The 22393-nt window shown below is 40.8% G+C and overlaps 2 protein-coding genes across 2 annotated transcripts; one reads left to right on the top strand and one right to left on the bottom strand.

The window, feature by feature from the left end:
* Window positions 1–2097: 2097 nt before the first annotated feature.
* Window positions 2098–8915, bottom strand: ilrun (inflammation and lipid regulator with UBA-like and NBR1-like domains). Its single transcript, XM_089011053.1, has 5 exons — window positions 8664–8915; window positions 7140–7294; window positions 6141–6338; window positions 5374–5633; window positions 2098–4115 (listed from the first exon to the last, which is right to left on the bottom strand). The coding sequence occupies exons 1-5, from the start codon at window positions 8819–8821 to the stop codon at window positions 4080–4082; spliced, it is 807 nt and encodes a 268-aa protein (XP_088867179.1). The 5' UTR covers window positions 8822–8915; the 3' UTR covers window positions 2098–4079.
* Window positions 8916–11847: 2932 nt separating this feature from the next.
* Window positions 11848–13816, top strand: snrpc (small nuclear ribonucleoprotein polypeptide C). The gene is made up of 6 exons (XM_089010448.1): window positions 11848–11953; window positions 12579–12621; window positions 12721–12829; window positions 12936–12995; window positions 13199–13303; window positions 13390–13816. Exons 1-6 carry the CDS (start codon window positions 11946–11948, stop codon window positions 13506–13508), a joined length of 444 nt encoding a protein of 147 aa, XP_088866574.1. The 5' UTR covers window positions 11848–11945; the 3' UTR covers window positions 13509–13816.
* The last annotated feature ends 8577 nt before the right edge of the window (window positions 13817–22393 follow it).

Below are 22393 nucleotides of genomic sequence, written 5' to 3'. Positions count from 1 at the left end.
CACTTGACATTTAGCATGTCTGGCAGTGAACGAGTTAAAGTATTTTTTTTGTTAATTATAATAATTAAAATATTTCATTTTAGAGTTTTTGTTGTACCAAGTGGAAAGTTATGCAAAACTGACAGTAAAGTTATATTTTTGTACCTAAACACATTTCAGAGTGTACTTTTACTGTAGTAAGGAATCTTAATCAGTACTTCTGCTTGTATATGTGTGTGTGTGTGTGTGCGTGTGTGTGTGTGTGTGTGTGTGTGTGTGTGTGTGTGTGTGTGTGTGTGTGTGTGTGTGTGTGTGTGTGTGTGTGTGTGTGCATGCGTGCGTGCGTATGAGAATAATATATATTTATATATAATAATATATATAATACTCAAGCAATTGTAGCTAGTGCAGTAAATTACACAGTGAAACCATAAATACATCTAAATGATGAAGGTCTCATCTTATCACACCAATAGATCATGGATATTTTTGAAATCGGAAGCATATAAAGTAACTTTGTTCTACTTCAATTTTTTTAAAGAAGGGGTTTTAATCGAAATACTTCCAAATCTACCTCAAATTAAATGTTATTAACAGTAAAGACAATTTCCAATTTTGAGGTATTTCAGCCAGAAACAGTATATATATATATATATATATATATATATATATATATATATATATATATATATATATATATATATATATATAATCAGGCACCTGGGCCCTGACTTTGACATGTGTCTTCAAATTATAATCATAGAATAAATATGATGAAATGCAACAAATTCTCTTATTGTCAAATCAGGTTTGAACCCCTAAAAAGGAGCCCCGTGGAATATTGTACAAGATCCTGAAAAGTGAATTGAATTAAACATGGCAGTCATTTTTGCTAAAACCCCAAACATTCAGCAGTCATCATGAATGGGGGGAGGCGCGGGGGGGGGGTCTTACCTGGGTTGGGATTCTCCAGTTGATGCCGTCGATGGTCACCAGATGAAATGATGCTCTTGATGTTTTTAAGATGGGATCACGTCCAACCACCTGAGGTGACGGCCGTCCGCTGCTTCGGGACGGGGGTGCATTGGAAAAAACAAAAAGAAGCGGCGAGGGGGGGGGGGGCTATGATGACGGCTTCAAGATTTTAATATCATAATAATAATTATGCGGGTTTAGTTGGGTGTGCCCGCCTGAAGGACAACTGCACACTTGCCTGGAGTCAAAGCATCTGCTCGGGGCCGACACACTGACACAATGAAGGAATTCCACCTCCATTGACAGCTATTGGAATTTATAGGGCTGCCTTGTTTACTCATGCACACAAGCAGTCGTGTCTGCGCGTACGTGTGTGTGTTCTCGCGTCTGTACGTGTGTGTGCCCGTGCATATGTGTTTGTGTGTGTGCAAGTGTGCACACATCAGGCCTCATTAAATAGCGAGTTGACCCTATAGGATGAAAGTGAAACGAGAGCAGCATCAACACATGATTGATGGATGGATGGATAGATAGATAGATAGATAGATAGATAGATAGATAGATAGATAGATAGATAGATAGATAGATAGATAGATAGATAGATAGATAGATAGATAGATAGATAGATAGAAACTGTAGAGAGCGAGCTATATACATATGTATATTTCACATCCTTAGCTAGCTATATAGCTATATGTATTTTTTGTCTATTTGCTATTTGTGTGGTCATAAAATATGAGAACTGAATTGGATCGATTTCTTTTTCTTTCTGAGTAAAAAAAAATACATACAGTAAAATATTAAAAAAACACATTTCCATAACGTCAACATACGTGTCCGGTGACAGTGGACATGAATCAAAATGTCATACTGTGTAAAAAGGCCTGTGGATTGGCAAGCTAGCATGTTAGCTTTTGGGTTTAGGCACTTGCATGGCAGTTCCCGCGAGTGGCATGTGAATTTTCCTTTGGCCGAGGAACAACATTGTTACGCTTGAGCGCCAGTAAGTTAATAGAAGCTAACAGACGAGTGAGTGTGAGTCACGGAGCATGTGCAGGTGTACCCTTTGTCAACAATGAGATGCTATACCCTCGAACCCCCCTTTGCCCACCCGAGCACCCCGCAAGACAGCATCAGCGTAACAACTTTTCCCATTTTATTCTCCATTCAAAAATACATTTTCCAGACCTTTGACTGAGAGAACGCTGATAAAATTCGCTTTTTCGTGAGGACCATTTGTCGCGTGTTGTCACTCCTTAAAGCTGTGAAGAATACAAACCTTTTTGGGGAAGCTGGGACGGGATGAAGATGCATTGCATTCCACAACAACCTCTCCCCCTACCCTTTTATAATCAGTAAAAAATACAAATAAAACTAAATAGCTATTGGAAATTATGTTTGTGCAAACAGCAGTAACAGAACTTCAGCGCTCAAAGCGAAATCACCTCTTGGAAAACACGCACCCACTCACTTGAGATTTTTAGTTAGACTTTTAGCACCATCTGCTGATCAAGAGTACAAATAAATAACGTGGATGATTCATGAGCTTTTTGGAGCATTCTTCAAATGATACACAAGCGCACACCCTTTCTTTTGTCACTTGAATGCAACACGCATGCACGCAACCAACGCACACATTGAGCAAAAAACAGACAGACGTGGCAAAATACAACCTACGGAAAAGCATTAGGGCCAAGTTGAAATAATATATATTTTTTAGAGATGTGGTATAATTCTGAGAAAAAAAGCTAAATTTAAGGTTACAAATTTGCTCGTTTAAAGTCATAAATTTGCTAGATTTAAAGTCACAAATTTGCTACATTCAAACTCGCAAATTTGCTCGATTTAAAGTTACAAATTTGCTCGAGTCAAACTCGCAAATTTGATCGATTTAAAGTCACAAATTTGCGAGATTCAAACTCGCAAATTTGCTCGATTTAAAGTTACAAATTTGCTAGATTCAAACTCGCAAATTTGATCGGTTTAAAGTCACAAATTTGCAAGTTTGAATCTAGCAAATTTGTAACTTTAAATCTCGCAATTTATGACTTTAAATCTAGCAAATTTATGACTTTAAATCGAGCACATTTTTTACTTTAAATCGAGAAAATTTGCAAGTTTGAATCTCGCAAATTTGTGACTTTAAATCTAGCAAATTTGTGACTTTGAATCTAGCAAATTTGCGAGTTTGAATCTAGCAAATTTGTGACTTTAAATCTAGAAAATTTGCAAGTTTGAATCTAGCAAATTTGTGACTTTGAATCTAGCAAATTTGCGAGTTTGAATCTAGCAAATTTGTGACTTTAAATCTAGAAAATTTGCAAGTTTGAATCTAGCAAATTTGTGACTTTAAATCTAGCAATTTATGACTTTAAATCAAGCAAATTTGCGAGTTTGAATCTAGTAAATTTGTGACTTTAAATCTAGAAAATTTGCAAGTTTGAATCTAGCAAATTTATGACTTTAAATTAGCAAATTTCCAAGTTTGAATCTAGCAAATTTGTGACTTTAAATCTAGCATTTTATGACTTTAAATCGAGCAAATTTGTGACTTTAAATCTAGAAAATTTGCAAGTTTGAAACTCGCGTACTTGCGACTTTTTTTAGAATAGAACCCCATCAAAATAAACAAATTCAACATGGCCCTAATGCTCTTCCGTACAACCACTCACCAGGCAAAATCGATATTTTTTTTAGTCCCCCTACATGGCTTTTTCAAACTTTTCTCAAGACATCTTCTGAAAGCCCACCATTGTCCCGTGATGTGGCAGCGAGTCACAGAGTTTGTCTATGAGGGGGGATTTAAAATGCAATCGACGATGGGGAATCTATGCCTCAAAGTCATTGGATATGTGAACATGAGGGGGAATTGAAGGTTAAAAGCATGACCTTTTTAAGGCCGACATCTTCTCGGGACGTCCGAGCGATGGCCAGAGTGTTCGTGAGCAGATGACCCAAAAAAGTAAAAAATTTGAAACAAGCGCTAACGCTTGCTTGCGGCTGGGACGTTCGGCCATCGCCGCCATCCGCGGAGGGGAAAGGGGGCATTTGTGGAGACTTGTTTGAACATAACAGTTCCTCCGGCGCTCCCGCTTTTTGAGGACTTCCAGGGGGTAAGAGCCATTCTAGCTCTGTCCAAACGGATACGGTCCGTGAACACCCTGAACAAACACACAAACAGATAAAACATGATTAAAATGTGCATTTTTGTACGTTTTATTATCTGGCATAAGTTAATATAATGATAACAAATAGAAGAGAAAGGCAGCCAGAACAGATCAGGAAACAGAAATTAATTGTATTTAGAAAATATACGTACACACTACATATAATATCATCAAGCGGCGGTTTGGAAATGAAGCAGATTTACGTGGGACAGGAGATGTGAGGAAATCTCTCTTCATCAATGGATGCTACAGCTTCGTGTAAACAAATTCAGGAATGTCGCTCTACGTCATATTTTCAATTCCCGAACAAATTGGTGAATGGCAGTGAATGAGTTAAGATTGAATAACTGTCTTTGTGTTGTCATATTACAGTGATACCTCGTCTTAGGAACGCTTTAGTTTATGAACTTTTTGCCTTACGAACATTAAATTTGCAAGAATATAATCTTGGCATATGAACAGTTTTCGGCAAACCAACCAAACCACACGGAGCGCCAGATGAACGAGGTGTGTGTTTGTGTGACTTAGCGTCACAGTACCAGTACACTAAGTCGACCATTGCTACGTGTGGCAAAGGGTGTTTCTGTGTTGTCTAAGCAACGGTCTCAGGCCATAGAAGAGGTTGAAAAACTTCTATTGATTTGGATTAACAAAAAGCAGCTAGCAGGGGACCGTGTGAGTGAGGGGATTATCACAGAGAAAGCACGGCAACTTCACTCGGATATCATCAAGAGGCAACTACATCAACGACCGTTACAAAGGTAAATAAAACGACTTTATCATACAGTACAGTTTATTTCTTTAATTATAATACAATAGCACATTTATTATGCATAATAATAGGGGATATTTTGTGTAGTTTTAAGTCTTATTTAGTAGAAAATTATGTTTTATGGGGACCTGGGAACGGATTATTCTCATTTGTAATGGTTTCTTATGGGAAATAAATGTTTGGCAGACGAACTTTTCGCCTTACACACACTTTCTGGAAACCAATTAAGTTCATAAACTGAAGTATCACTGTTTTTGGTTGTTTTTGACTTCAAGATGGCGCCGCGACAGTGGCTGCCTTTACAGCAGCTCCTGTATTTTGTTTTTCTACTTCTTCCTTTCCTTTCCTCTTCCTTCCATGACTCTGCTGCGGTGAAATGTAAATTTCTCCCACTGCGAGACTAGTAAAGGCTAATCCAATCCAATCATTAATAAAATTAATGTCATAACCTTGATTCCAAAGACACATCTCAAAGCGTACCTGTCCGCGTGTAACAGGTGTCAAATTAGCCTGCAGGCCATTGGACGTCCTGTTGGTGATATGATGAGTGGCCGTGTTTTCGCCGCAGCCTTCGCTGCCGTCAGAGTCTCTCTTGTTCTTCTGCGGCGAGGCGAAGGGGTTGAAGTCGCCCTGCACGTCGCGCTGAGGCTGCGTGTTGAACTCCGTCTCGAAGGACGATAGTTGTTGCGTGACCCCCAGGAGGCCGCCCACTTCCACGCTCAGGATCACCCAGATCACATCTGAATGCAAACGGTGCCAGGTTCACTTGACGTGACACACGTTATCATGACATCCGTGTGAATTTCATAACAGTGACATTATAATGGAGCACGTATTGTAAATAATAATAATCCATATCATTTATAAGCGCCTTTCAAAACTCTCAAGGTCACTTTACAGTCATAGGATAAATTTTTCCGTGGGTGAGCAGCGGAAGCCACATGCACCAGCGTTCCCTGAACCCGGAAGTCACTCAAATGGGTAGAAAGCTACCTAGATAGCTGCTAATAGATAGCTATTAGATAGCCAGCTAGACAGCTAGCTAGATGGCTAATTAGCCAGCCAGATTGCTAATAGATAGCTAGCTAGGTAGCTAGCATTTTTAAGTAGCGATTTTCCCTCAAATAACTTTAAAAATTCATTCGCTGTTAGTTCCAGCAGCACAAACGTCATAGCTGCTCATGTTTCAGTTAAGATAGCTGAAAATGTAGATAGAATTTCACAGATGCCTTCCCACTGCGCCGTACCTCCGTAGAATAAGCCGGTGGCGGTGCACATCCTCCACTGGCCTTGGTACATGCCGGGCGATGCGGGACTCCTCATCTGCACGCTGACATCCGCCACCTCCCGAGGCTCGAGAGACTTCACCATGACCGTATTGACGTGACCGAACTGGTCGCCGCCGATGTACTTGAGGCACACGCCCGGCGGCCATGACTCCACGCCTACAGCAGTGAGTGGACACGTTTCAAAATCATGCATCGAAGGGTGATTGCGCACACTAAATTAACTAGTTGGATATCTAGCTAGCTATCTTGCTGGCTATCTAGCTAGCTATTTGCTATCTGTTAACTATTTAGCTGGCTAGCTGGCTATTGTGCTTGCTATCTATTAGCTATCTAGCTGGCTAGCTATCTAGCTGACTATATCTAGCTAGCTATTATAGAGTGAACGCTGGCGTGAATGGCAGCCGCTGCTCACCGGCACACGCTTATAAATGAAATGCATTATTATTATTATTATTGTTAAATTGCCCTTAGGTGTGAATGTAAGGTTCCCAGTCTGCATTGAAGACAGATTGGGATAAATTCCTGTCCCCCAACGACCCTTGTGAGGATAAATGGATTGGAAAATTAATACATGAATGAACTTTAAAATGCTGACCCTGGCTTAAGACCCACACTTTAAAACCCCCAGCACCGTCTTGTAGTTGGAAAGTCATCTTGTTTATTTATTGAAGTTTACTGACAAATTAAATCTATATTATGTTTATACATGTGTAACATTTTACAAGTCCGCTAGATAAATGCAAACACACAATACAAAACATCACAAATTGGGCTAATGAAACTCGCATTAATGTTGCTGTCCTACAACCCTGAACGTGACAGATCATTCAACGCTAACATGTGCTAACACGTGCAGACAGACAATATTTACAAGGATATATTAGTTGTTATCAGATTAAAAAAAACAACGAATATTACTGCATAGTACAGAAAAGTTGTGATGACAGCGTGCCGTACCTGAGTTCTGTATCCTCCAGGTCTTTGTGAAAGGCGTGTCCGGCGGGACCGATTCACCTTCTCCAATCGTCACATCTTCCACAAACGACATGGATGGCGTGTTGATGCTGGGACTCTCAAAGTCATAATAAGCGCCAATGGCAGCCTGAAGGTTCCTGGTAGCAAAATATGTCAAAGATAAAAAAAAATGACGGGATGTGATTTCATGCTTCACAAGTTGGAACTTTAAAACACTCATTTAAAGGACAACCGACGCCTCCGGACAAGTTGTGTCCATAATTTGTAAAATGGCTTCAAATGACTTCTACTGAGTGGATTTTACAAAGATTCCACCCCATATAGCTATATTTTTCGTTTTAAGACTCAGGAATATTCAGGAAGTCTTGTTTTTGAGTTGGTGACGATACCTACCGTGACGTCACGTCTGGAACGCCCTTGACCGAGAAAGCAACACACAATGCATTTTGGGTACTTTGTTCAGTCTGAAAACTTCATGCTGATGGCGAAATTACAAGGAAAACACAAATAACGCGATGGTGAATCGTTGTGTGTTGCACCAAGACTACTAGTTGGCACAAATTCCCAGCAGACAAATCAGCCCATTTCCAACGGAGCTTGGGCGCCATCTTGTGCATGTTCTGGGACATTACATTGCAGTCCAGACACCTCAAAATGATCCGGAAGGACTTTAATCGATTGCAAACATTTATGCTTTCCTCTTCAGAACTATTTGATTCATATTCATAACTGGATGAGTAACAAGAAAGCATATTATCCGAATCTGAAGCCATTGTTTTGATTCTCAAGCAAGGCAAGACGTCTTGGCGTGATGTCACGAACAAGGGGGCGGGACCTTCTGAAACTGAAACTTTCTGAAGTCATTTTGAAGTAGTTTTGGGACACTTTCAGTCATTTTTATTGGTGTTTTGCATTTGACTAAAAATATCAGCCGGCGTGTTTTGGGTATTTTAGATGCTATAAAACGTTTTTGTGATGTCAGTTAGGAAACAAAAAAATGTGTCGGTAGTCCTTTAAAACACAACCCAGAGATAAAAACCCACATTTCAAATCATAGCCCGGGCTTGACATGACAAATTATGCTGCTCTGGTTTGACTTGTCATATTTTTCTGTTCAATTTGGGACTTTTTTTGTTTCGGCCAACGCATCACGGCCGATGACGTCACCCACAGGGTTGCGTTCCTGACGTAACGTAGTGAGAGTGGTAGGCTGAGCGCGGGCTAGCTCAAGCGGACTGCTCACGGGGCTTGAATTAACACCATCCGTGGCGAACTTGCACGTGTTTAGCTTTCAGTTTTCGTTTAAGGTGCTACATTTTGTCCTTTAACAGCGCGCAAGAGACGAGAAATAAACCGAAACTAACTTCACACTATGTGTCGCCTCCATTTTATTAGCACGTCATACATGAGCTAACAAGCTAAAATCTACATACTACTTGTCGTCCAGTGACAAACAGCACAAAACAAGCGCGGGGCCCACCCCCTCTCCCACACCCCCGTTCTCACCAGTTGGTCATGTCCAGGAAGAAGGCGCACCCGGCGGGGTTGAGCTGGAAGCCCAGCAACCTCTGGAACTCCGTGATGAGGACGTCCTTGTCCGTGGTGCCCATGCAGCTAAACTTCTGCATGAGCTCCGCGTCCACGTCCATGTCCGTGCCCTCCATGAGGTTGGCGGGGTAAGGGGTGGGCTGGGGAGGGGTTCTATCAGTCAGGTCCGGGGCCTCGTCTAGCCATAACAAGATGCTCCACCGCCACAACAACAAGCGTCAATGCGCATGGCACGACAAGGGGGACGAAGTTTGACGTTGCAACTGCCGAGCGCGTCACCCGCGCCAATCACGGCTGGCTGGTGACGTCATCTGTTGCTATTTGCAGCGCTCCTGCGATTGGCTCTTTGCTCGAGTTCACAAATTGCTCACTGTGCCGCGGAACATCTGATATATGAAAACAGATCAATGTAGTCCTGGCTCATATGGGAACGATACAGTGATCTTTCATCTCCATATTGTCATTTGTTGTGTCGTGGTTAATGAGCAGTGTTTCGGGCCGCTTCCGGCAACCACGCCTAATTTCCATAAATTTGGATATCTCCTCAGTGCTATACCACATAGCCATTTAATCGTGTGTTTTTATTTTGATTACTGTTTCGAAAAAAATGTTTTTTTCAGTGGATATAAAACTGCGCCTATTTTTATTACGGTACTGCCATGTGTTTATTTTCAAAACGAAATTAATTTTTTTGGATCAAAATAGCAGGACGGAAGTTCTCCATTTCTAGACGGAAGAGAATGTGGACACGGCCCGTTTCTAGTCGGAACCTTTTTTGAGAACTCCAGAGTGGCGCTTCTTGGACGCCGTCTCTTCTGAAACATGCCGAAGTGAGTGAGATCTTTTAATCTTTATTTATTGTGTTCCCGAATATTCGAACAATGAAACAGGCGTTCATATCTTATACGATTTGACGATAACGTGAGAACAGGACAAAATGAATCGAACGATGTTCTTTTAGACAGCTCGAGCTTTCTTCCGGCTCCGTCTATTTTCTGGAATGACATTCTGTCCGAAGGCATTGTTTCGGCTATTTTGTCACTTATATCGTTATTGCTTGGTAAGTATTCTTTTTCACTAAATACACTGTTAATAGCGTTACATTTCGTTCGTATGGTAGGTTATAGTATAGTTAGCTTTATAGTGAGACCGGAACACGCTGTGCATTACGATTTGGAGCGAAATTTTGAACCGGAAACATGCCTGTAGAACATGTTCATCAATAATGTTTATATTATTTTTACTTGAACCAAGTATTTTTCGTGTATGTTTCAGTTAAAGCATGAAAACTGAAATCGGACAAAATGATGCTCACTGTGTACATGCTCTTTCATTTCAAATATTGTAGCCTAAATGTTTAAAACCAGTTTAACTATATACATAGCGTTTAATGTAAACACAATATATACACAGATTTGCTTGTGAATGATCTTTCTTTGTTATCGTATTCCACAGGTTTTATTGTGACTACTGTGCATCTTGTGCATGTTCTGGGACATTACATTGCAGTCCAGACACCTCAAAATGATCCGGAAGGACTTTAATCGATTGCAAACATTTATGCTTTCCTCTTCAGAACTATTTGATTCATATTCATAACTGGATGAGTAACAAGAAAGCATATTATCCGAATCTGAAGCCATTGTTTTGATTCTCAAGCAAGGCAAGACGTCTTGGCGTGATGTCACGAACAAGGGGGCGGGACCTTCTGAAACTGAAACTTTCTGAAGTCATTTTGAAGTAGTTTTGGGACACTTTCAGTCATTTTTATTGGTGTTTTGCATTTGACTAAAAATATCAGCCGGCGTGTTTTGGGTATTTTAGATGCTATAAAACGTTTTTGTGATGTCAGTTAGGAAACAAAAAAATGTGTCGGTAGTCCTTTAAAACACAACCCAGAGATAAAAACCCACATTTCAAATCATAGCCCGGGCTTGACATGACAAATTATGCTGCTCTGGTTTGACTTGTCATATTTTTCTGTTCAATTTGGGACTTTTTTGTTTCAGCCAACGCATCACGGCCGATGACGTCACCCACAGGGTTGCGTTCCTGACGTAACGTAGTGCGAGTGGTAGGCTGAGCGCGGGCTAGCTCAAGCGGACTGCTCACGGGGCTTGAATTAACACCATCCGTGGCGAACTTGCACGTGTTTAGCTTTCAGTTTTCGTTTAAGGTGCTACATTTTGTCCTTAAACAGCGCGCAAGAGACGAGAAATAAACCGAAACTAACTTCGCACTATGTGTCGCCTCCATTTTATTAGCACGTCATACATGAGCTAACAAGCTAAAATCTACATACTACTTGTCGTCCAGTGACAAACAGCACAAAACAAGCGCGGGGCCCACCCCCTCTCCCACACCCCCGTTCTCACCAGTTGGTCATGTCCAGGAAGAAGGCGCACCCGGCGGGGTTGAGCTGGAAGCCCAGCAACCTCTGGAACTCCGTGATGAGGACGTCCTTGTCCGTGGTGCCCATGCAGCTAAACTTCTGCATGAGCTCCGCGTCCACGTCCATGTCCGTGCCCTCCATGAGGTTGGCGGGGTAAGGGGTGGGCTGGGGAGGGGTTCTATCAGTCAGGTCCGGGGCCTCGTCTAGCCATAACAAGATGCTCCACCGCCACAACAACAAGCGTCAATGCGCATGGCACGACAAGGGGGACGAAGTTTGACGTTGCAACTGCCGAGCGCGTCACCCGCGCCAATCACGGCTGGCTGGTGACGTCATCTGTTGCTATTTGCAGCGCTCCTGCGATTGGCTCTTTGCTCGAGTTCACAAATTGCTCACTGTGCCGCGGAACATCTGATATATGAAAACAGATCAATGTAGTCCTGGCTCATATGGGAACGATACAGTGATCTTTCATCTCCATATTGTCATTTGTTGTGTCGTGGTTAATGAGCAGTGTTTCGGGCCGCTTCCGGCAACCACGCCTAATTTCCATAAATTTGGATATCTCCTCAGTGCTATACCACATAGCCATTTAATCGTGTGTTTTTATTTTGATTACTGTTTCGAAAAAAATGTTTTTTTCAGTGGATATAAAACTGCGCCTATTTTTATTACGGTACTGCCATGTGTTTATTTTCAAAACGAAATTAATTTTTTTTTGATCAAAACAGCAGGACGGAAGTTCTCCATTTCTAGACGGAAGAGAATGTGGACACGGCCCGTTTCTAGTCGGAACCTTTTTTGAGAACTCCAGAGTGGCGCTTCTTGGACGCCGTCTCTTCTGAAACATGCCGAAGTGAGTGAGATCTTTTAATCTTTATTTATTGTGTTCCCGAAGATTCGAACAATGAAACAGGCGTTCATATCTTATACGATTTGACGATAACGTGAGAACAGGACAAAATGAATCGAACGATGTTCTTTTAGACAGCTCGAGCTTTCTTCCGGCTCCGTCTATTTTCTGGAATGACATTCTGTCCGAAGGCATTGTTTCGGCTATTTTGTCACTTATATCGTTATTGCTTGGTAAGTATTCTTTTTCACTAAATACACTGTTAATAGCGTTACATTTCGTTCGTATGGTAGGTTATAGTATAATTAGCTTTATAGTGAGACCGGAACACGCTGTGCATTACGATTTGGAGCGAAATTTTGAACCGGAAACATGCCTGTAGAACATGTTCATCAATAATGTTTATATTATTTTTACTTGAACCAAGTATTTTTCGTGTATGTTTCAGTTAAAGCATGAAAACTGAAATCGGACAAAATGATGCTCACTGTGTACATGCTCTTTCATTTCAAATATTGTAGCCTAAATGTTTAAAACCAGTTTAACTATATACATAGCGTTTAATGTAAACACAATATATACACAGATTTGCTTGTGAATGATCTTTCTTTGTTATCGTATTCCACAGGTTTTATTGTGACTACTGTGACACCTATCTAACACACGATTCGGTAAGCACACCTGCATGATTTTTTTATGAAAAAAAAAAACAAAACAAAACAACAAACCTGTGCATCTGTTCAATCCATTTTTCCCCTTTGATTCGTTAGCCATCAGTGAGGAAGACCCACTGCAGTGGCCGAAAACACAAAGAAAATGTAAAGGACTACTACCAGAAATGGATGGAGGAGCAGGCCCAGAGCCTCATTGATAAAACGAGTAAGACGATTTTAATATGTAGATTGTGTTGTCTCAGAAAGGCATTTGTAATATATACATGGTAAGGTGCTATATATAAATGGAACCCCCTCTCTCTCCCCGACAGCGGCTGCTTTTCAACAAGGAAAAATTCCTCCCACGCCATTTGCAGGTGCCCCCCCTCCCGGTAAGTCCGCATGGGATGAACCTTATAACTTGTTCCATTTGGTTTCTTAAAACATAAGAAGTGTGAGGGGCAATAAATGCACTGGTTTCCGCATGTGTCACTCATAAGGAAAGTCTAGGCCTTCAAAGTTAAAGATACTTCAGTGTCAGATTTAAGTGACAATGGTAACACAAATTTTATTCAAATACCTAAATTTGGCATAGGTGGTCCTCCACGGCCAGGCATGCTGCCTACACCGCCCATGACTGGTCCTCCCATGATGCCCATGATGGGACCCCCACCTCACGGAATGATGCCTGGCGGGCCCGGTACGCCTTTACAGCTTTGTTTATAGTAATAAGTGTGTTTGAATTCTAAGGTGTAATTCACATTTTCCATCTTGTTCCATGAGCAGGAATGCGGCCACCGATGGGAGCGCCCATGCAGATGATGCCGGGCCCCCCTCACATGATGCGTCACCCTCGACCCATGATGATGCCGGTCCGGCCCGGTATGATGAGACCAGACAGATAATACTGGCGTCACTGATAGTTGCTGCTGATGTTAAGTGTTTTTGCCACAAGGAGGGGCTGCACAGTTATGACACCAGATTCATTTAAAACTTTCAACCTACCACATATTGTCAGTCAATGTATTTATTCCTACTTAATTCCACCAGATCCTCAACCACAATGGATGTCTTTCTCATGCTTTGCGTGTCATGACTCTGCAGACACCCCTTGCCCAAACGTGAAGTTTTATTTTGACCATTTTTATTACAAAAAAACTGCCTTTTTCCTCATCTTTCTGTTTTCAGAAATAAAGCAGTCATTTAAAAGCCATCTTGTCCTTCTGTTTTTCATCGTCAAAATGAATATATCGAAATATACTGTACTTTAACAAAGAATTGTTGTAATTTGCAGTGCCATGATAGATACTGTGGTGTTCAACTTAACTGTTTGCCAGAGGCCACACCGCAGTCTTGTGATGGACAGTATAACATTGATTACGTCCCACAATCGCATATGCACAACTACTTTGGAAATAACTTATAGAAAATGGATTAGATAACCTTTAATCATCTCACAATGGAGAAATTCATGATTCACAGCAGCAAAGTTAGGAAAGGAAAAAGTAGAAGAACAAAATATAGGAGCTGCTGTAAAGGCAGCCACTGCGGTGACTTTTTGAAGTCAAAATAAATAGTTTGTTAGCTAGCGAGCAATTTCGATAGCGATCTATTATATACAATATATAGCTCGCTAGCTTCCTCCATAACTATCTATTAGCTAGCTGGCTTTCTTTCTATTTGAGTTATTTCCGGACTGAGTGAACGCTGGAGCTTGTGGCTGCCCCTGCTCACCCACAGAACAACACATGCTGTGACTGTAAAAGGACTTTGAGAGTTTTGAAAGGCACTTATAAATGAAATGCATTATAGATCGCTGTTGGCTAGATAGCGAGCTTTCTATCTAGTTGAGTTATTTCCGGACTGAGTGATTGATTGCTGGCATATGTGGCTGCCGTCGCTCACCCACAGAAAAACATTCTGTTACTGTAAAGTGACCGTGAGAGTTTTGAAAGGCGCGTATAAATGAAATGCATTATTATTATTATTATTATTATTATTATTATTATTATTATTATTATTAAAAGATGGACATTTAAGGTTGGTCAGTTATTTCTTGGCTGATAGCATCCTCTAGTGGATTTCTAGTAAATCACACCACCCTTTTTTCAGTCTGGATTGATTCAGACGTAGCGCTACTGAAGGCTTCGCGATGAAATCCATGGCCCGCCATTGATATAATAAAATTATACTCATCTTATTTTCAATACTGTACTTACTATAGTATCTTCTTTTCCTTTCGGCTTTTCCCTTCAAGGGGTCGCCACAGCAAATCAGTGTCCTCCATCTTTAGAGGTTTGATCCGCATGTACTGCACTATAAAACCAATTATTAATGATAAACTATACCGAAAGAGGGCAGTAGAGAGTCGTAATGGCCTGACTCAATTAAACGACTACTTGAACCTGTATAAATCATTCGTTAATTAAGGTTTAAGGTCAACAATTCAATGAAAAACACTTCTAGGCCATGAATATAACACTCCGATGAAAAGACAAGAGTACAGGAGGAGTGTACTGAGGTGTATACTTTGAGACTGACAGCACATGGACTCTGTCACTGTGATGGTCACTGGGAACCACCCACACATTCATGCATATTTTATGTCAAGTGCATCTCTGTCACATGACATGAAGGAAAAAAGATCTTTATGAATATCAATATGATTTTCTTCCCACTGAGGTGTGTAATGATAACCATAAAAACAAAATAAGAAAATCTGAAATGTACTGAGATACAGTATCGCTACTTTCATTATGTGTCAATCAAGCAAGCACCTTCTCAGGGAAGTGTAGAGGATGGACAAACAGAACGATTAATTGTACTATGAAGGAAAATAAGGAATAAGTGATATTGTAGAAAGTATAATGAGACAATAGCCTGCTTAGGCAACATTAGTAATGCTGATGAGGTGATACCGGAGGGAGTGGGGCAATCAGGCCAGTCGTTAGTCAGGAATGTAGGAACAATCGGTGGGGCCGCAGGGAGTGGTCCTCTGCTCCCCCCAACCTGAGAGTAGGGACCTATCATAGCTGTGTCCGGCGCCGCCATGTCTGGACATTAGGGATATATATATATATATATATATATATATATATATATATACCAGTAAGGCCCACTTTAAGACTTCGCTGAAGAAGCATCTTGGATAAGAAGCGAAACGTCCGACACCTTCAAAGAAGTACAGATGACGGCTGAAGAAACCTTTTCATCAATGAGACATCCTGACAAAGTTGATTTAACCCTAATCATAATCCTTACCCCGAATGCACTCCGTAAACCTAACCCCCTAACCCTAAAGACTAACCCTAACCCACTAACCATAACCCTAACCAACCATCACCTTAACCCTAACCCCAAACCCTAAAACTAACCCCTAACCCACACCCTAACCCCTTAACCGTAAGGCTTACCCTAACCCCTTTACCCCTGACCTTAACCCCAACCCTGACACTAACCCCTAACCCTAATTTTAACCCTAATCCTAACCCCCTAACTCTCTAACCCCAACACCCTAACTTTACCCCCCTAATCCTAACCCTAACCCCTAATGCTACCCCCTTAACACTAAACCCTTAACCCACACCTGAACCCTAACTGTAACCCCCTGAACCCCTAACTCTCTAACCCTAACCCCCCAACCCTTAACACTAACCACTAACGCTAACCCCCCAACACTAACCCATTAACCCACACATGAACCCTAACTGTAATCCCTTAAACCTCTCACTCCTAATACTAATCCACTAACGTCCTAACCCTAACCTTAACCCTCTAAGCTTTACCCCTAACCCTAGAAGATCTCATCTCATCTCATTTTCCGTCCCGCTTATTCCTCATTAGGGTCGCGGGGGTTGCTGGAGCCTATCTCAGCTGTCTTCGGGCACGAGGCGGGGGACACCCTGAATTGGTTGCCAGCCAATCGCAGGGCACACAAAGACGTACAACAGTCACACTCACACCTAGGGACAATTTGGAGTGGTCAATCTGCCTGCCATGCATGTTTTTGGAGTGTGGGAGGAAACCGGAGGACCCAGAGAAAACCCACGCGGGTCCGGGGAGAACATGCAAACTCCACACAGGGAGGCCGGACCGGGACGCGGACCGGGACGCGAACCGGCGACCTCTGCACTGTGAAGCCGGTGTGCTAACCACTCGTCTACCGGGCCGCCCTACCCTAGAAGATAGAAAATAAAAATATACTTATGGATGGACAAACAGAACGATTAATTATCCTGAGGGAAATTAAGGAATAAGTGATCTTGTAAAAAGTATAACGTGGTATCCCCCAAATTGATTTGGTTATTTTAAATGATTCTTTTTTTTAGTATTTTTGAGTCAATTGGAAGGAGATAGTCAGGAAACTCGTAATCAATCCCGTACATTTTTTTTCTTTTAGAAAGTGACTAAAACAAACAAACAAACAAACAAAAAATGCATAGTTGTCAAATGATGACATCATTTTTTGGCTGCTCCTTGTGACTTTAGTAAAAGTCAACAGTCTGGATTTGGGCGCAGATGCTGACAAATGAATATTTAACATGCTTATTTATAAAACATTCTCTGCAGCAGCAGAAGCAGGTAAGGGAGGAGAATCACTGCCAGTGTCCACAACGTGTCCCTTGCTGGTGGGCAGCCTGGGGGGTGTGGGTGTGGGGGGGGATTACCCAGGGTGGTTTGTAGTGGGCGGGACGCCTGTTTCACTTCGTTCGGCACAAGATGGCGCATTCATGTTTAGTCTATAGGTCTTCACGTTAGAAGTAACAAGTCCATCTTGGCAGACTGTAAAAAAAATCATTCCTTAATTTAAAATGTCGACCTATAATTTAAAAAAAGTTATTTTTGTTCAAGTCAATTCTGCAAATTTCCAATAACAATGCTTTCCAATGTTTTTTAAAGCAAATATTCCAAGTGTATAAAGTTGTAATTAGACACATAGTTTTCGAAAACATGGTGATTCTCAAAGATGACACTTTAAAGAAAAGAATACAAATTTAATTTTATAAAATTTTATTAAATAAAATGAAGTTGCAACCCTATGAGAATTGAAACATTTTTTGTTTTATTTTTACCATCGTCCAACTTCAAAATTGTATTTTTTTCTTGATTTTTTTGTTGAGAAAACAAATCAACAATTCCTGTCTGCGTTTGGTTAAGATGGCGTCCAGGAAACGTAGTCAGTGTAAATTTCATGCAATGGAATTTGGACATTCCCAAAAATTCTTAAAATGTAACACTACAGTGATCCCTCGCTATTTCGCGGTTCACTTATTGCGGCTTCAGTGCATCGCGGCTTTTTTATCATGGGAAAAAACACTTTTTTTAAAAATTAATGGCATGCAAATGGGCAAACACACAAAGTGAAAGAAACAACACTGCAAACAAAGCAGAATAAAATCAAACACACTGGCTTTGAACAGCTCATGGAGCTAGAAATCGTGCCATGTCGGTTTATACAAAAAAGAGAGTGCCAACAACTACCGATAACAATGTTCTTCTCTCGGAGAAAGACTCCTTCAGTCAAAAAAGACGCTACAGCGCAGCGGAGTCAGGACGAATAGGCGCAGCAGCAAAATATTGTTTTACAACACCGTTCCTTAAACTACAGTAAAGTCTCGTTATATCGATAGTACTGCTTATTACGATACTATTTCTATGAACGCAAGGAGAAAATTTACATGCCGCAGGATCGGATATATCGATAGTCCGGTTATATCGATATTTTTCCGACTCCCGAGAATATCGATATAACGAGACTTTACTGCATTAAAAAAAGAGTTTAATTTTTTTGTTTCATTCTGCAGTATGTACATTTTGCATTGTGTAAAAAACAGCTAACTACATTGTACTTTGCGGATTTCACGTATGGCGGGCTATATTTGGAACGCATCTCCCGCGATAAACGAGGGTTCACTGTACAGCTATTTTTTAAACAAGTCGTACCTTTTTTTTTTTACAGAATCTAACTTCACATTCTCATACATGCTGAAAAAAGCTGCACAATTAGCAGTTTCATTGATGATCGCAGCAGAACGAAGCTAAGGTGAAAACGATGTTTTTTCCTCTAACCTCAGAAGCCTCAATGATTGTTCGCGCTTATCTCCTCCGCAGACGTTTTCTTTCCTCCCATCCTGTCAGTCAAAAGGTGAAAAACTCATTTCATACTTAATGGAAGCGTGGTGGTTTTTATCGCGCCGTGCGCTAAACTGCTTAGCCTTGCCTTCTTCAAAGTCAATGTGCTGCTGTGTGTGTGTTTTTTTTTTGTCTTAGAACATAAGCGAGCGCCTGGACTATTTTATTGGATTCAAACGCACATGTGAGAGTTTTTAGGAAAAAGACACAAAGCACCACCATCTGCTGACGACATGACTCAGATGTGTTCTCTTAACTCATTCAGTGCCGGACGATATGCAAAAATGTGTTCACTCCAGTGCCAGGGTTTTTGTCATTGTCACTTGAATTCTAGGACCCATACAATATTGAGTTTTAGGACTACATTAACATTCAATGCAGTGTTAGAAACCTTAGACTGTCTTCTTTCATCAGAACAAAAAGTTAATTCCTAAATGATATGGGTCTGAAGTTATATGAGCGTGAAATGAGGGTGGCTGTCTGAAATACAATGCAATACATACATATTGGTTTATGTAGCTTTGACAACAGCTGGTACAATGCACTAACATGGAAAAATAGGGAAATGCTGGAGAAAACATTGACGGAGGCCATTCACAAGTTTATTCGGGAATTGAAAATATGACGTAGAAATTTGTTTGGGTTTTGTTTTTCATGCTTGGGTGCTGATAAAGTGCTGGCCAGACATTGAGTAATGTTTTTTCACTTCCACAAGGGCGCAGCATTTCCCCCATTCCCATGTTTGTGCTTTGTTCCACCTTCGGCTGTTGTTAAAGCGCTATATAAACCAATATGTATGTATTGTATTTTGTACAGCCACCCTCATTTCAACCTCGTATAACTCCAGACCCATGTAATTTAGGAATTAACTTTTTTTTAAAATCATTTTTCTTCCCTAAAAAAGTAATTCTCAATTTTATTTTTGGTTTCCAATTGGAAGGGGGGTCAATTCGGAGCCAAAGGCAGTCAAATCTGTCAGGGGTTGTTGTCATCATTCTCCTTTGGTGATGGCACAATGGGAAATATGGAGCAGAGCCCAGTCCTTTCACTGACATTCACAGACACGTACACGCATGCCTGACCGCGTCCAGCCTTACAAAATGGCTGTTTATCTCAGCTCACTCAACGGCGCGTGTTCAATTAATATTCTCACAATCGTCACGCTAGCATGTTGACATCGCGCCGAGCATTCACTTGTCGTGTATTTATAGATGCTCATTTGCCGCGGATGAGTATGGGAGAATGTCTTCCTGTGGGGGTGTTTGGGAATGTTGGTTCCCATTTCCTGTACGCGGCAGCGGCAATGTCCTCTCGGTGGCGTGCGTGGCGAATGTTCATGAGTCACGGTTGTTGTTTTCAACCCCTGGAGGATCATCAGCAGACTCCTTCATGTTTGTACAGTACTTACAGTATGCCGTATAAGGCCGTAGTGTTGGTCAAAGTGTGGCCCCCCGGGGGACATTTGCAGTCCTACGTCCATTATTTAGCCACCCACACTTAATAATATTATTATTAACAATGTTGATATTTAATGTTTGGTTGTAATATTTAATATTTATGTATTTTATGATTATCATTTTATTTATGGTTTTATTGTTCTGTGTATTGTTCTTTTAATTGTAAAGTGTCCTTGAGTGTTCAGAAAGGCGCGTGTAAATTAAATGTATTATGTATTTATTTTATATTCATTTACTTTTATATATTTATTTAATAATCTATACTATTTATTTATTGACTTTATATTTTATTTTATTTATTGTATATTTTATATCATATTTAATGTTTGTTTATAATATTTCATATGTATTTATTTTATATTATATTTTATATATTATATATTTATTTACTTTTATATATTTATTGAAGAATGTATACTATTTATTTATCTACTTTATATTATATTTTATGGAGTGTATATTGTAATTATATGTAATATTTAATAATCGATGAGAAGGTTTCTTCAGCCGTCATCTGTACAAATTTGAAGGTTTTGGACGTTTCGCCTCCTATCCAAGAGGCTTCGTCAGCGAACTAAAGTCTGACTGGTCGTATCGGCCCTATTTATATATCCCTAATGTCCAGCCATGGCGGCGCCGGACACAGCTATGATAGGTCCCTACTCTCAGGTTGGGGGGAGCAGAGGACCACTCCCTGTGGCCCCACTGATTGTCCCTACATTCCTGACTAACGACTGGCCTGTTTCCCCCACTCCCACCGGTATCACCTCATCAGCATTACGAATGTTGCCTAACCTGTTTTGCCTAAGCAGGCTATTGTATGAACGATCCAAATTAAACCTCACACCACCATGGTGATTAAGTGAAGGGTTTTGCTGTTTTATGAAAATCGCTTCTTTTACTCCCTTTTCAAACTATGTTCTTTCGCTAAGATTTTAACCTCATTGTCGTCAAATGAGTGGTTGCTAGCTTTTAGGTGCAAATGTACTGCCTATTGAGGCCCACTTGTATTATCCCTGCGATGTTGATAAAGTCTTTTATTGAGAATTTGATTTGAGTCTCCCCAATGTACTGCTCTTTACAATTTTTACAATTGTAAGAATGAAAATACCATAATGTACAGTACCAATGAACTGTAATTATTTCATATACTAATTTTATTTATTATTTATGTTTCATAAACCCGTTTTGTAAAATGTTATTATGGTCCTTGCATTGTTTCATTTTATCTGAATGCAATCCCGACTGGGAAAAGTTGCACCACTCCTATATTAAACCATCCAAAAAAAAAAAGATTATAATAAATAATAATAAATAAATAAACGCAATAAGGATGCACATTTTCAATCTCGGTCACTGAGCTCATCCGATGTGCTCCTCTTTACTTCTATAAGAAGTGGCATTCGTTTTTTTTTTTTTTTTTTTTTTTTGCTGGCTCAGCACCATTCACAGTGGCACAACCCCCCCCACCCCCACTAGTGCCCACCAAGGGAGCAAAGGGGGTCATCTTCTCTGTCACGTCGACGAGAGAGGCGAGGTGAGCAATGTGAAGGAACTTGGCTGATTGAGGTCACGGGCGCCCAGGCGTACTCTGCGTGGAACTGAAATGGCGGCCCATCAGAAGAGCAACGGCGCCCGGATGGGAAAAAGAGGAGGGGGGGGGGGGAGGTTGTTATGGCGACACTATACAACACTTCATTGTTATGCTAGATGACTTCCTGTTAGTTGGCTTAAAAACAAAATGTACATCACAACAAAGTAAGAACTAAACATGACCTACTTGGCAAATCAAACTTGATCAGATGTTGCACTGCCCTTGCCACGGCTATTTCTCAAGAGCACCTTGAAGCAGTAATTCATGCCTTTGTCACATTTTGACTCGATTACGATACTATGCGTCAATTTGGAGTTAGCCAATCCTCCATGAAGTGTCTCTAGCTGGTCCAGAATGCTGCTGCTCGCCTCTTAACCGGTGTTCGTAAGAGGGAGCATATCTGTAACTCCTACTCTGGCATTCCTTCACCGGCTCCCTATATATTTTAGAGTTCTTTTCAAGATCTTATTACAGTGATACCTCAGCTCACGAACTGAATTGGTTCCCAGAATGTGTGTGTAAGGCGAAAAGTTTATCTGCCAAGTCCCCATAAAACATAATTTTCTACTAAATAAGCCTTAAAACTGCACAAAATATACCTTATTTT

This window comes from Hippocampus bargibanti, linkage group LG12 (assembly GCF_051943395.1).
Source record: "Hippocampus bargibanti isolate YZ-2025 linkage group LG12, ASM5194339v1, whole genome shotgun sequence".
Lineage (NCBI taxonomy): Eukaryota > Metazoa > Chordata > Actinopteri > Syngnathiformes > Syngnathidae > Hippocampus > Hippocampus bargibanti.
Note: the sequence above shows the minus strand (reverse complement) of the source record. Positions and strands in the feature narration are given on the sequence as shown.